Source organism: Oryctolagus cuniculus, chromosome 1 (assembly GCF_964237555.1).
Source record: "Oryctolagus cuniculus chromosome 1, mOryCun1.1, whole genome shotgun sequence".
NCBI lineage: Eukaryota > Metazoa > Chordata > Mammalia > Lagomorpha > Leporidae > Oryctolagus > Oryctolagus cuniculus.
In genome coordinates, this window is record NC_091432.1 from 86,239,813 (window position 1) to 86,255,432 (window position 15,620).

At 51.7% G+C, this 15,620-nt stretch overlaps 2 protein-coding genes and 1 pseudogene across 2 annotated transcripts in view; 2 read left to right on the forward strand and 1 right to left on the reverse strand.

Moving 5' to 3' along the window:
- The window catches only part of KDM4D (lysine demethylase 4D), a 36,813-nt gene extending 34,028 nt beyond the window's left edge, over positions 1–2,785 (forward strand). The window contains exon 3 of the mRNA XM_002708442.4: positions 378–2,785. Within this exon, the coding sequence (XP_002708488.3) occupies positions 735–2,219 (1,485 nt within the window). The 5' untranslated portion in view covers positions 378–734 and the 3' untranslated portion in view covers positions 2,220–2,785. The remainder of the gene's footprint in view (positions 1–377) is intronic.
- A 6,488-nt stretch (positions 2,786–9,273) lies between these two features.
- LOC100346940 (intestinal-type alkaline phosphatase pseudogene) lies at positions 9,274–11,766 on the reverse strand (annotated as a pseudogene).
- LOC138846078 (lysine-specific demethylase 4D-like) lies at positions 11,765–13,495 on the forward strand. Its single transcript, XM_070060700.1, has one exon. It carries the CDS (start codon positions 11,765–11,767, stop codon positions 13,493–13,495), a length of 1,731 nt encoding a protein of 576 aa, XP_069916801.1.
- The last annotated feature ends 2,125 nt before the right edge of the window (positions 13,496–15,620 follow it).

Sequence of the window (15,620 nt, forward strand, 5' to 3'; positions counted from 1 at the left end):
CTAGGCTATGGAAGCCTTTTGAATTCACAAGCCCCATCAATATTTAGACAAGGCCATAAGCTAAGTGGAAGATCTCTCCTCTCTTCAGAGAAAAGTACACCCTTCTTTGATGACCACTTCTTTCCACTAGGATCTCACCCATAGAGGTCCTTCTAGTAGGACAATTTTGGGTCTTGACTTTCCATACCTGAAATGCTCATTCTAGTAGAGAGTGAGAATTCTTGTCCCACATCCACACCATCACTTGTATTGATAATCTTATAACATTTTAGCCTATCTTTGGAATAGTAGTTTCTCATTCTGGTATTTATTTGGTAATTCTTTCATAACTTTTTTCCAAACATTAATTTTCAATGTTTCTATATTCTTTCTTTCAGATTTTGTATTAGACACAGCACTCATATATACTCAACTACATCTGAGTCACCCACCCAAGTCTAGGCTATTCAGTAGACCTCAAGGAGGTAGAGCCAGCCACCACCTGAGGAACAGTACCAATTGCAGACTCACTGACCATCAGAGCCTGGACAAAGCTGCCACCAACAGTGGAGTGCCCCTGGTGACACAGCAAGCCTAAAAGGGATTATTACCTTATTTGCAAAAAACCTTAACTGGTGGATCCTGCTACCTCCTAGAGACAGCAACTCAGATTTTCAAAGGTGGACTTTTCTTCCATCCTGAACCATCTTGACTTAGCTAAACATTGAAAATTGGCTGCTTATTAAATTGAAACTATGAAGTCTAAGGCCCATCGTGCTCAGAATCCAAATTGCAGCATAATGGTATTTCATCCAACCAAAGAAGAGTTTAGTGATTTTGATAACTATATTGCTTACATGGAATCTCAGGGTGCACACCGGGGAGGCCTGGCCAAGGTCATCCCACCCAAGGAGTGGAGGGCCAGACAGACCTATGATGACATCGATGACATCTTAATAACTCGCCCCCTCCAGCAGGTGGCCTATGGCGGGGCAGGTGTCTTTACTCAATTCCATAAAAAGAACAAAGCCATGACTCTGAGCGAGTATCGCCAACTTGCCAACAGCACAAAATACCAGACCCCACCGCACCTGAATTTTGAAGATTTAGAGCGAAAATACTGGAAAAACCGTCTCTACGATGCCCCAATCTATGGTGCTGATATCAGCGGCTCTCTGTTTGATGAAAACACGGCACACTGGAACCTCAGGCGCCTGGGCACCATTCAGGACCTGTTGGAGCAGGAATGTGGTGTCGTCATCGAGGGCGTCAACACGCCCTACCTGTACTTTGGCATGTGGAAGACCACGTTCGCCTGGCACACGGAGGACATGGACCTGTACAGCATCAACTACCTGCACTTCGGGGAGCCCAAGACGTGGTACGCGGTGCCCCCGGAGCACGGGCGGCGCCTGGAGCGCCTGGCCGGGCAGCTGTTCCCGGGCAGTTCCCGCAGCTGCCAGGCCTTCCTGCGGCACAAGGTGGCCCTCATCTCGCCCAGCGTCCTGCGGCAGAACGGCATCCCCTTCCGCCGCATCACTCAGCAGGCTGGCGAGTTCATGGTGACCTTTCCTTACGGCTACCACGCGGGGTTCAACCACGGCTTCAACTGCGCCGAAGCCATCAATTTCGCCACCCCGCGCTGGATCGAGTATGGCAAAGTGGCCTCCCAGTGCAGCTGCGGGGAGGCCAGGGTCACCTTTTCCATGGATGCCTTCGTTCGTATCCTGCAACCCGAGCGCTACGAGCTGTGGAAGTGCGGCCAAGACCGGAAGGCCGTGGACCACACGGAGCCTACGGCACGCACCAGCCCAGAGCTGACCAGGTGGAAGCAGGATCGCAGGCTCTGGAGGGCAGCCCGAGGCTTGGCCCCCAAACTCGCTAGGTCCCTGGCTGCAGGTGATGGTACTAGCTGCAAGGCTCCCAAGCGCCTACGGGCTGCCAGGGAATCTACAGCACAGCCAGGGGGCGTTGCCCACAGTTCCCGGAAACCTCACGCAGCCCCGCGGACTTCCCTGGGTCCCTGTGCCCCAGAGGTCCTCTCAACTGTCACACGTGGCTGTCGGCGTCGCTCTAGGGAACTGGGGGTGCAGGAGCCAAGCCTCCAATCTCCAGCAAAGAGGCGCCTCTCAGTCAGAACAGGGCGCACAGCTGCGCGCTCCAAGCCTCAGTCCTCACCTGAGCGTGGTATCTTGATGGTCAATCCTGCACCAAGCCTGGGGCCGCAGCTCCCCGCTTAGGCTTCCGGAAGCTGCTTGGGCCCTTCATACTCCCCTGCTCAGCTGCATGGAGGTTTGCTGACTGTCACTTTTACGGGGCAGAGTGCTGAATGAGTTTGCATTAACGGGTCCTGCAGAGAACGCCCCCGTGTTGGTGTACCCTGAAGCAGCACTGCTGAGTGCTGGTAGTTGCCAAATTGACCATCCGTGTTCTTCTATTCAGACCCTGGAATGCCTTGGGACTTTGATAACTTCAGTCTCTCTAGTTGAGGTTTCATCCGCTGGCCATTGCTGTGTCTCTGCGAATCGGGTTCTGCCAAGGTTTCTGGAATCTCTCCTACACCCATCCCCCACTCTCTCTTGGGCCTGAGTGGAGGCTGCTCTGCTTCCAAAGAATTCTGGACTTTGGTTTTCCTTCCACTTCTCCTCTACCCCCATCATCCTCAACCATTTCTTGAAAAATGAAGCAGTTTTGAATTAGGTTCATAGAGTCACAGAAAGAAACGGATGACCTAAGTTATGGTTGTATTTAAAATGCACTGTCATCAGTATTCATTCACAAATATTAAAGATAACCGAATGGTAAACTCTGCCTTTGTTTCTAATATTTTACTTTCAAACAGCAGGGGGAGGAAGGGTTATTCTTTTATTCATCTTAATGATTTCAAAACATTAAAGGCAAAAGTGTTCATGGGCTAATTACAGTGTGAGGTGATGATGAGTGGGTTTGTTGGGATCTGGCTGGCTGGTGCCACTGGGGAAGTTTGGTTTGCAGCTATGCTTTGGGATAACTTGGTAGTTGGTAGTTCCCCAGATCTTCACTTCTTTTGTAAGACATACATAAATTCCCCACTATCAATTCATTTACTCATAACAATATGCAAGTCTATAAATAAATGAGCAGGATTATATCAACTAGTATTATACACTGTGAAGAACCTAAAGCAAGGTAGAATGGAGGAGAAGGCCAGGGCTGGCCCTGGTCCCTGGCCAAGCAAGGGTTCACAGAGCAGAGTTTTCCATTTGCAGGGACCAGCAAGTACCATAAACTCAACATGGGGCTTTGGGGTTTTGCTTTTCAAGGAATGGAATAGAAGTCCATTTGCTTCTGGTGCCTGAAGAGGAAGGAGAAGGGGAGGGGGGACAAAGCAGGGAGGGCCTTGCATCTCATGTTAAGGATCTGAATTTTTTTTTCTTTTTTAAAGTTTTTTTTTTTTTTTTTTAATTTATGTGAAAGAGTTAGAGAGAGGAGAGGCAGAGAGAGAGAGAGGTCTTCTATCTGATGGTTCACTCCCTAATTGGCTGCAATGGCTGGACCTGTGCTGATCTGAAGCCAGGAGCCAGGAGCTTCACCGGGTCTCCCACGTGGGTGCAGGGGCCCAAGGACTTGGGCTGTCTTCTACTGCTTTCCCAGGCCATAGCAGAGAGCTGGATCGGAAGTGGAGCAGCCGGGTCTCAAACTGGCACCCATATGGGATACCAGCGCTTCAGGCCAGGGCGTTAACCTGCTGCACCGCAGCACCAGCCCCAAGGATCTGAATTTTTTCAACTTCAAATAAGAAGGCACTGAGGCCAGCGCCGCGGCTCAATAGGCTAATCCTCCACCTAGCAGCACCGGCACACCGGGTTCTAGCCCCAGTCCGGGCGCCGGATTCTTTCCCGGTTGCCCCTCTTCCAGGCCAGCTCTCTGCTGTGGCCTGGGAAGGCAGTGGAGGATGGCCCAAGTGCTTGGGCCCTGCACACCACGGGAGACCAGGAGAAGCACCTGGCTCCTGCCTTCGGATCAGCGCAGTACACTGGCTGCAGTGCACCAGCCGTGGTGGCCATTGGAGGGTGAACCAATGGCAAAGGAAGACTTTTCTCTCTGTCTCTCTCTCTCACTATCCACTCTGCCTGTTAAAAAAAAAAAAAAAGTACTGATGAGGCTGGTGCTGTGGCGGCATCCCACATAGGCACCAGTTTCAGTCCCGGCTACTCCACTTCTGATCCAGCTCTCTGCTATGGCTTAGGAAAGCAGTAGAAGATGGTCCAAGTCCTTGGGCCCCTGCACCCATGTGGGAGACCCAGAAGAAGCTCCTGGCTCCTGCCTTCGGATTAGTGCAGCTCTGGCCATTGCAGCCTTCTGGGGAGTGAACCAGTGGATGGTAGACTTTCTCTCTCTCTCTCTCTGCCTCTCTGTAACTCTGCCTTTCAAATAAATAATAAATCTTAAAAAAAAAAAAAAAGAAGGCACTGGAAGTTGAAAACCACAGTTGACATGATGTCATTTACGTATTCAAACCATCAGCACAAATCTTCGGAGAATTGGGGGCAGAAAAAGCATAGCATCTAATATCGATGAGAATGATAGCTATTTAGACAAGGTATGCACCTCTGAAATGCACAAAGTGAAGAAATGCGGAATATATTTTGGGAAATGGAAAATGTCACTTTGGGTACAGAAAGACCTGTTTCAGAGGAGCAAGCCACTCCTCTTCTTGGAAACACCTTTCTTTTCTCCCCCTACATAATTATGGTAGCTCTGCAAGTCAAAGCACGAGGTAAAACCAAAAGCAGGACTAAGGGAAATGAGTTCTGAATGAGGAGGGGCATAAACCTTTGTCTTCCCCTCTGTGCACAAGGCTAGGCAGCTTTGCTTTTTGTAATACAAGTGATAGGATCTTATTGTTTGGATCCTGGAGGCTGAGAGACTGATCTCAAGAGACTCCAGGCACAGAGGAGGGTGAGGGTGTTGACTCAGAGAACGGTTAAGTCAATATTGAGATGGTGGAATGACAAGATGGAGCACGCAGGATTCACTTGGAAGGGAGATGTCCTGGAGAGCTGCTGCACCCACAGCAGATTTGGATGAGCAAGAAGTCAACTTTTATGTGATAAGACCTTGAGCCTCTTTGTCCTTTCTTAAAGCCCTAATGCCCCAGGAGTGCAGGAGGCAGATAGCCTTCAGCTTGCCAGCACCTTTGGCTGTGGGAGCTGCCTCACCCAAGGTCATCCCTCTTCCCAGCTTGGTGCACTCCGGGTCACAGCTCCTTGCTGGAACATAAAAGCATGGCTGTCTCCGCGCAATTCAGGACAACTTCCAAGGCCACTCATCCCCAGAGCTCCCTGCAGGATTGCAGAGACTGTCTTTGGAACTGCACCGCAGCTCCACTGTTCCCTCTGCTCAAACCTGCTTCCCTCTCCTCCCTCCTTCCCTCAGATGAGGGCCGTAAGGGCGATTCCTACCAATGACACTATAGTCTTTCTTTGTGTGGTTATTCAGTGATCTGGGGAGATAGAAATGGACAGATGTTAATCTCAGCTTCCAAGAACTACTGTTGTTTTTCTGGATGAAAGCATGCTCCTTTGCATACTAGAAGTCACAGGACAAGAAGCAAGCCTTTGGTGTGATAGACCCCAGTTTTCTCTGTGGGTTTCTGGAACCACATATTCTCTGAGAAGAACAGTGCCACATTCAGAGCAATTGACATTCACATTGCTTATGGGATCATAGAATCATGTTGAAATAGTTGAAAACTATTTGTCAGAGTCTTGTGAACTTAAGCATACAACTATCCATAAGCAATTCTATTCTTAGATATTTACACAATTCATAACAATTTAGACGTCTGAACAATCCATATATCACTAAAAAGAGTGGAAAATTGTAACTATTATTCATCAATTGAAAGATACTAGTACCATTGCTGGTTCACTCCCCAAATGGCCATATCAGCCCAGCGCCAGGCCCGGCCTAATAGGAGCCAGGAGCTTCTTCCCAGTCTCCGTGTGGGTGCAGGGGCACAAGGATTTGGGCCATCCTCCTCTGCCTTCCCAGGAGCAATAGCAGGGAGCTGATCGAAAGTGGAGCAGTTTAACCTGCTGTAACACACTGCTGGTCCCTACACTTTAGATTTACATAAGTTATGACTATATAAATGGACAATCGCATTAGAACAACCTCCCCACAAACACACACATACACAATTTCCCATATGACTGAAAATAAAAGAACTGGTATCGATGAATTCTTATTAACTAAAGGCAACAATTGATCCTGATTCTCTTAATTTTTCCTTAATGTCCTTTTTCTGTTCCAGGATATCATACTACATTACATGCGGTTTTTATGTCTCCCTAGATTTCTCTCAGCTCTGATAGCTTCTCGGATTTTCTCTCTTTTTAAGGAAAGACTTATTCAGAAACCTGACAGTTTTGGGGAGTGAAGGGAAGCACTATTGCAGGACGCCCCTCTGATGGAACCTGCTTCCGTGCTATGTCACAGCGCCAGCCCTGAAGAGTACATTTTTAATCCCATGGTGTTAAGGGTGTGTCTTCTCAACCAGATTTGTGCTTCTTGTTAAGGGTGTGTCTGTCAACCTGATGTATGACTGGGGAGAGAAACACAATGACTTACTTGGAACTCTGAAACAAGAGACATTTGTCTCATCCACAGTTTGTTTCTTTATTCAGTATTTATGTATTTCAGTATGAACTCATAGATATTGATTTTGTCCTTTACATTTTACCTCACTCATTCAAATTCTGACAACCAGGAGCCATTTCCTTGGTTCCTATATATTTTGTTGCTTTTCTTTTTTCTTTTAATAGTATTATTACTTTTATTCACAGCTCTACTGAGCAGTATTTAAGAAATAGTGTTGGGGAAAAAATTACCACAATGATTGGAGATTTGTTCGTTTTAGCTTGAAACAGATTTTCAGCGTCTCAGTGCTGTGTGGTTAGGTGCCTAACATGAAATGCTTTATCCCTATTCCTTTTAAAAAGAAAGATTTTTGGTATAGTCACATACACAACTTCTATTTATTAAATGGTGTTCTTTTAATTTATTTGAAAGGCAGAGTGACCGAGAGAGGGGAAGAAACAGAGCAAAGAGGAGATCTTCCAGGGAGGCTAGCAGGGAGCTGCACTGGAAACAGAGCAGCCAGGAGTCCCGCACAGCCGTGGGCTGCTGGAGCCCTAAGTGGAGGCAACACAGCCTCGGCTCCACCTTCTTCACTTTAGTCCTTTCCTACTGAACTCACTTGAATCCTTTCTACCGAATGCGTCTTTTTCTTAACTATGAAGGATCTTCTAAAAGTTGCTAGAAATGTATTAAGAGGCTGGCGCCGAGGCTCACTTGGCTAATCCTCTGCCTGTGGTGCTGGCAGCCCCGGTTCTAGTCCCAATTGGGGCGCTGGATTCTGTCCCAGTTGCTCATCTTCCAGTCCAGCTCTCTGCTGTGGCCCAGGAAGGCAATGGAGGATGGCCCAGGTCCTTGGGCCCTGCACCCACATGGGAGACCAGGAGGAGGCACCTGGCTCCTGGCTTGGGATCGGCACAATGTGCCAGCCGCAACGGGATGGCCATGGCAGCCATTTGAGAGGTGAAACAACAGAAGGAAGACCTTTCTCTCTCTCTCTGTCTCTCTCTCACTGTCTAACTCTGCCTGCCTGCGAAAAAAAAAAAAAAAGAAAGAAAAACTATGTTTCTATATCAATTTTTAACACTAAAATAATTGTATTTTAAAGAAAGGAATTTTGCAAAAACTTTGAAAAGGACTTTTGTGTAAAATGTCCCCTTAGGGGCCTGTAGGGTGAGAGAAAGGATTAGTTCACACCCTACAGGGCTGACCTCCCATAGTGCATGTTCTGGCCACTCCCCTTCCACTCCAGCTTTCTGCCACTGCACCTGGGAAAGCTGTGGGAATGACCCAAGTACTCCAGCCCCTGCCCCTCTTGGGGAGACCAGGATGGAATTCCTGGCTCCTGGGCTCAGCCTGGCCCAGCCCTGCCTGTGGCTCCCAGCTGGGGAGGGAGCCAGCAGATGCAAGACAGGTTGCTGTCACTCTTCCTTCCCAATGAAGCTTTTCACAAAGTACCCGCTCCATTCGTTTGATATTCGTGTTGCTCCCTGGGATTTCTTTGGTTGTATCTGTCAAGGTTGCCTGTCCCCAACACTTGATTTTCAACTCTGATGTTCCTTTGAGTTTGGCTACAAATGTCAACGCAAAGGGTGGGGCAAAATGAAGCTGGGCTGTCAGACAGAAACCCAGCTCTGGGATTTCCTGAGCTGAGGGCTGATTGGATTAGAACCTTGCCCAGGTATAAAGCCGGAAGGAAGCGCGGAGAGATGGAGCCTCCTTGCGACTGCAGCGGCCACGGGAAACCACCTCTCTCTGAGTCCTAGAGTGTGTTCACCTGGATCAGGATTTCATCCACGGCAGGTAGCTCAATTTCTTATTCTGTTAGACCGTATTTGATACCTGTGCTTTTGAGAAAGTCCTTATGCTAAAAGTGTTGAAGACTCAATTTCAACTTTAAAAATGCCTTTGGGAGACGTTTAGCATTGCCATATTTTATCCTAATATGCTTTATATGCATTTTCTTATTTTCTTGTAAAGAGTTACTCCTCTGTGGTTCCTTTTTTGTACCAAGAATAATCTTCGATTCTTGTCATCAGCCGTGTTAGTTGTACTGTCGATAATCATTGCTTCTGTTTATTGTTTTTGGAAACTTACTTTTGCTTTGACACTAATTCATTGACACGCTTGTGGAGTACCTAACTCACTATTTCCAAGCTTGTTTTTCTTCACCCAGTGGCCCCCTCCTTTAGACGCGTGCTTATTTAAGCTTCAAATCTGACAGGAACATCGCCTTTGCAATTCTGTTTGGCTTGATGGTACCTCAGTGGTGATTTGCACCACTTACGATAAAGTATTTTTCGTTCTTTTTTTATCTTTTTAAGATTTATTTAATTACTTGAGAGGCAGAGTTACATACAGACAGAGAGGATGGACACAGAGAGAGGTCTTCTATCTGCTCCTTCACTCCCCAAAAGGCTACAACTGCGGAGTTGGGCCGATGGGAAGCCAAGAGCTAGGAGCTTTGCTCCTGCCTTCCCACACAGGGATGCAGGGGCCCAAGCCTTTGTGCCGTCTTCTGCTATTTCCCAGGCCATCGGAGGGAACTGGATTGGAAGTGGAGCGGTTCTCGAACCGGCGCCCATAAGTGTTGCCAGCAGGCGGGATACTTAACCCGCTCTACAGCTCGGGCCTCTCTCTCTCTCTCTCTCTCTCTCTCTCTCTCTCTCTCTATCATCTATCAATCTTTTTAACTGACTTTGCTTTATCGAAGGAGAAGAAAGTGGCGGGAAGAGGCACGGCTAGGGGTCGGGAGGTGACAGCGCTGAGCAAGACCTGGGCTGAGGACCTCATACGGGGGCGGTGGAGGGAACACCTGGTGCGGGCGAAGGGTTCCGCAGTGGGCGCCGTGGGGTGGGAGAAGGTCGTGGGGCCGGGCAGGTCAGGGCGCTGCGGCCCTAGCAGGAACAGCTGGAGCTGCGCCCTGCCAGCCATGGCAGCCAAGGCCCGCGGCATTGTTGCGACCGCCAGGGGGCAGCAGGGAGCAGTCTGTGTAGGGCTCCAGACTTGGAGGAGGAAGGACTTGGGCGTGTAGCACTGCTCCTGCATGCCATGCACCAGGTGAGCCGGCGGCCCTCGCGCCAGCAGCGCCACGTCCTCGCCGCTGTGCGTCTGCCCACGGCTGCCAGCTGCTGGTACCCGGGGGTACCTGCTCTGAGTTTCGTTCAGGTCTCGGCGGCTGCCCCCTCTCAGAGCTTAGCCCAGATGGTTGCCCTCCAGGATGGAGGTGTAGTTCTTGCCGTCCAAGGCCTTGCTCAGAGCCAGCGCAAAGATGGAGCTGCCCCTCATGTGTAGCCCCCAAAGGAGAAGATGGGGGGTGGTCGGGGGTGACTGGGGTCAGCGTGTCCCGCTCGCTGGTGAGCTGGCCGCCCTCTCAATGGCAGTCTCAGTGAGCGCCTGATGAGCTACACCCTGGTGGTGACGTGCTCGCGGAGGACCCCCTCCACAAAGAGGAAGAAACCGAGGGGGTTCGGGCTCAGCAGGTGCACGGCAGCCTTGGTCAGGATCATCAGGGAGGGGTCCTGCTGGGGCTCTCCTTCGGTCTCATATTTCATGTCTGAGGGTTCAAAGAGACCCATGAGGTGGGTCAGCCTGCAGTCCTGAGCCGCCCGCATGAGCTTGCGTGGTTCCACACACACTGGGGCCCCTGCTGCTTTGTCAGCCACTCCTCCTGCACCAGGTTCTGCCCGTCCAAGCTGGTCCCATTCTGGCTGGAGTCACTTGGGTACTCAGGGCCTGGGGTCCCCTTAGGAAACATGTACTTGCGCCCCCGCCCAGGATCTTGTTGATGTCCGTGTTGGAGACCACGTGTGTGGCAGTGTCCTGGCAGCTCTGCTGTAGCACCGAGGCAGGCAGTGGCACCAGCACCGAGTACCAGTTGTGGTTCACAGTGAGCACCTGTGTTCTGCTGGTGAGGTGTGCTGCACCAGGTGGTGTCACCAGCACCCCACCCATTTCCCTTCTTGGCCCTGTACATCCCCGAGAGAGCACCTCGTTGCCCTGGATTGTGTTGTACTGGTCGTAACCAGGCCAATGGTCTTTACATTGGCCTTGACCACGCACAGGTAGGCTGTGGCTATGCCAGCACTCTCTGGCACCTATTTTTCACGTTGTAGGTCTTGAATGGAGCAGGTGTGGGAAGTGGCCCATGGCAGAAGGTATCTCGGGCCCCAAGTTGCCCCTCATCTGCCCCTTAAGGACCATGTGGCTGTCACTATGGAAACCCCCATCCCGGCTCCCAGGAAGAGGATGGGGTTCTTGGTGGCCTTCTGGATGGGGTGCATCTTCCTGATGGCAGCCAGGGCCTCCTTTGCCTCTTGGTTCCAGAAGTCTGGGCAGGCTGAGGCCTCAGGCTCAGGAGCGGTGACAGCAGCGGCAGCAGCCAGGTCCCCTGCTGGACTGGATGGTGTCGGTGCGGCCAGCCCAGGACACCGGGCCTCCCCACCTCCATTCTTTATTGAAGGTTAGCGTGTAGACTTCCTTGAGGACCTTCTGATGTAGTGGGGTGAGGAGCTACCAGGGATCAGGACAGACCTCAGAGACAGTGAAAGTCCTGACTGAGTCAGGACATGGGTGAGGAGCCTGCTCCACCGGGGGACTGCCCTGTGGGCCTGGGCCTGTCCACAGTGAAGTCCTGCTATTGAATTAATAAGCCTGGGACATGAACCTCTCATTTCTTCAAAAGTTCAGTGTGTGTCACTGCTTCACCTATAAATGAAGCCACTTAGAATAAAGAGCAGAGGGGCCAACGCTGCGGCTTAGGAGGTTAAGCGTCTGTGTGTGGCAAAGCAGCCCGTAGGGGCTCAGGTTCGAGTACTGGGAGCTCTATTGCCAATCCAGCTCCCTGCTGACAGCCTGGGAAAGCAGTGGAAGATGGCCCAAGTGCGTGGACCACTGCACCAACCTGGGACACCCGGAAGAAGCTCCGGTCTTTGATTTCCACTGTGACCGTTGTGGCCAATTGGGGAGTGAATAGGCAGGTGGAAGACCTCCCTCTCTGTTTCTCTCTATTTCTCTGTGTGTCTGTCATTCTGCCTGTGAAATGAATGAATCCATCTTTACTAAAGAGAGACTACGTAGAGAAGATCCTCTGGGGGAAATTCTAGGGGGACGATCTAGAACACACCTGGGGACTCAGAGTCGCCCACTTTCCTGTCTTGCAGCCATGACGCCTGAGAGCTCCGGCCCCCAGAACCCCAGCTGCCACATCATGACATTCTACCCAACCATGGAGGAGTTTATGGACTTCAACCAATTTATCGCTCAGATGGAATCTCAGGGTGCACACCGAGGAGGCCTGGCCAAGGTCATCCCACCCAAGGAGTGGAGGGCCAGACAGAGCTACGACGACATGGATGACATCTTGATAGCCCGCCCCCTCCAGCAGAAGGCCTATGGCGGGGCAGGTGTCTTCACTCAGTTCCACAGAAAGAGGAGAGCCATGACCCTGAGACAGTATCGCCAGCTGGCCACCAGCACAAAATACCAGACCCCAGCGCACCTGACTTTCGAAGAGTTGGAGCAAAAGTACTGGAAGACCCGTGTCTACGATGCCCCGATCTACGGCGCTGACATCAGCGGCTCTCTGTTTGATGAAAGCACGGCACACTGGAACCTCAGGCGCCTGGGCTCGCCTCTGGACCTGCTGGCGCAGGAGTGCGGCGTCGTCATCGAGGGCGTCAACACGCCCTACCTGTACTTTGGCATGTGGAAGACCACGTTCGCCTGGCACACGGAGGACATGGACCTGTACAGCATCAACTACCTGCACTTCGGGGAGCCCAAGACGTGGTACGCGGTGCCCCCGGAGCACGGGCGGCGCCTGGAGCGCCTGGCCGGGCAGCTGTTCCCGGGCAGTTCCCGCAGCTGCCAGGCCTTCCTGCGGCACAAGGTGGCCCTCATCTCGCCCAGCGTCCTGCGGCAGAACGGCATCCCCTTCCGCCGCGTCACTCAGCAGGCTGGCGAGTTCATGGTGACCTTTCCTTACGGCTACCACGCGGGCTTCAACCACGGCTTCAACTGCGCCGAAGCCATCAATTTCGCCACCCCGCGCTGGATCGACTATGGCAAAGTGGCCTCCCAGTGCAGCTGCGGGGAGGCCAGGGTCACCTTTGACATGGACCCCTTCGTTCGTATCCTGCAACCCGAGCGCTACGAACTGTGGAAACGCGGGCAAGACCGTGGCGCTGTGGCCCTCCCGGAGCCCATGGGCCAAACAAGCCAGGATCCACACACTAGCCGGGAGCCAGGCACCAGCCAGCCGCTTCTCACCAGCCAGGGGCCAAGCCTCAGCCAGGAGCCACGCAGCAGTGAGGAACCTCACAGCAGCCAGGAGCTTCTCACCAGCCAGGGGCCAAGCCTCAGCCAGGAGCCAGGCACCAGTGAGGAGCCATGCAGCAGCCAGAAATCACACCGCTGCCTGAAGCCGCGCCCCAGCCACGCGTTGTGCACCAGCCAGGAGCTGACGGCCTGTAGGCAGGATCGCGGGCTCTGGAGGGCTGCCCTGGGCCTCAGGCAGCTTTCCTCGCCCCAGGCTAGGTCCACTGGGCCTGTGCCGGCCTCTGGTAGCACCCGTCGAGCTGCTCCTGTGGGCCCCGGATCTCAGTTGGCTCTGGGCCGCAGCAGTGATGTCACACTGCACACTGACCTTCGCAGGTCCAGGCAGCCCGACCTGGCCTGGTTACCGACTCCAGCTCTGTCTGCCGAGGCTGTGTGCCTGTCAGCTGCTAGACCTGGTCATGGTAGTGGTCGGCGTCCTCGGCCACTGCAAGCTGAGGAGCCCAGCCTGGAGGTTCCACCCAAGAGGCGGCTGTTGTCCCCCTCTGCACACACCGATGCTGGCGCCGAGGCTCCGCCCCTGCCCAGTGATGGAGATTTGGAGGTCAACACTAAGTAGAGTCCTGAGTGCCCATTTCCTGCCAAGGCTTCGGGATGTTGCTGCGCCCCGGATCTTCAACCCTTGGGGCCCCCGCTGGATCCCCATGCCCCGATGCACCCGGGCCCCTGCCTGCTCTCCTTGGACAGCATCACCGTGGGTCTCCCTGACGTGGTGCCGCTGACTCCTCCCAGCACCAGCGTGCAGCCATTCAGAAGCTTCTGCAGGGACACTGCTGGGGACTGGGCGTCTCCTGGGAATCAGGCAGAGGATGGGGTGGTGCGCCGCACTTGCGCCTCCAGAACCTTGGCTGCGTCTGTGCTTGTCCCCGGCCCTGGTGTTCCTGATGCTAGTCCCCTCTGGCTCAAGCCACAGGGAGGTGCTTCTTGGTGGCATGAGCCAAGTTCAGCACCAGTGAACGCTCTTCAGCCCCTGAGCCCTTGACCATCTGCTCTGTGACTGTGCAGTGGCCCCTGACCCTCAGAACCTGTAAAGTTCCCAGCCACGGGAGCATTCGTCCTGGCCTGTCCCCACTGGAGACCTAGTACCTGACTGGCATTTCTGATTTCTGCCTGTTATGTATTCCTCGTGCAAAGAGAAACGAGAACTCCTTGGCGTGTTTTTCAACTTAAATTGTATATGAAGCAGAGTAGATGAAAGGTAGTCAATGATTGTATTTTTGTATTCTTGTTGCTGAAGTTGTTTGAATTGCTCAAATAAACTTCACTGAATGAATTTAGTGTAAGTTTTTTCTCTAAGCTGGTTTAAAAAGAAAATGTAGGAATAAGCTTATCCTAGCAATGCAGTCAGAACAAAAGTGATAGGATCAAGTACTCATGAATGCCAATGGCAGCTGACAAAATTCAAGCCTAGGTAGGCCTTGTTTCAAAACATACCACCACGAGGAAGCTGCATACCCTCTGAAGATGCAGACTTTTTATTTAGTTACTATTTAGTACCAAAGTCAGCATTTTACTGAAGAAGAAATACTTGATACATGTCTAGCAAAATATATAGAATTTAGAGGCATCCCTAATACAAAATGAAGGTTATATGTACAGGAAGGCAGGTGGCAAAATGTATTTTGTTGTTGCAGTTGGTAGAAACGGAATAGTAGGACAACCCGGGGTGGGGAGAGTCTCGTCTTCCTTTTCTCCCCTGATCTTCACCCTAAGAGGGATTCTTGGCTGCCCAGAATTACAGCCCCAGACTCTTTAGTAAAATGCTCACGGGCATGTCGGCCATGAGGAAGCAGATGATAAGTTTATTTTTTTTTAATTTAGTTATTTGCTTGAAAGTCAGTGTTAAACAGAGAGAGAAGGAGAGGCAGAGAGAGAGAGAGGTCTTCCATCTGCTGGTTCACTCCCCAATTGGCCACAAGGGCCAGAGCTGCGCCGCTCCAAAGCCAGGAGCCAGGAGACTCTTCCAGGTCTCCCACGGCTACGCAGGGGCCCAAGCACTTGGGCCATCTTCACTGCTTTCCCAGGCCACAGCAGAGAGCAGGATTGGAAGTTTAGCACCCTGGACTCAATCGGCGCCCATATGGGATGCTTGCAGGACTGGCAGTGGCTTTTCCCTGCTATGCCACAGCAGTCTCCCTGCATATGCAAATCGGAATGACATACCACTACACTCTCACTCGATTGGACAACACTCAAAAGTTGATACTCATCCAGAGCTTGACAAAGTGAAAAGCGTAAATTGTCCTCCTAGGCAGAGAGTGTTTCAACTGATACAAACTTGGGCAAAACAGTTTGAATGGTCAAGTGTGCATTCACATACACGTTTTCCAAGATGTGTCCTTCTCTTTTTGAAAGATGTATTCATGTATTCGAAAGGCAGAGTTAGAGAGAGGCAGTGATCCTCTGGTTCACTCCCTAATGGCCTCAACCTCCAGAGCTGAGACGATCCTATGCCAGGATCCAGGAGCCAGGAGCCAGGAGCTGCTTCTGCGTCTCCCATGTGGGTGCAGTCCTGGGACCATCCTCTGTGGCATACCCAGGTAAAATAACAGGGAGCTGGACCTGATGAGGAGTCGCCTGGACTGGAACTAGCATCCATGTGGGATGTTGGCCCCATAGGTCCTAGACATCGGCTTTACCCGCTGTGCCACAGCGCCGGCCCCTTCCACAGAGCTTTGAAGTAC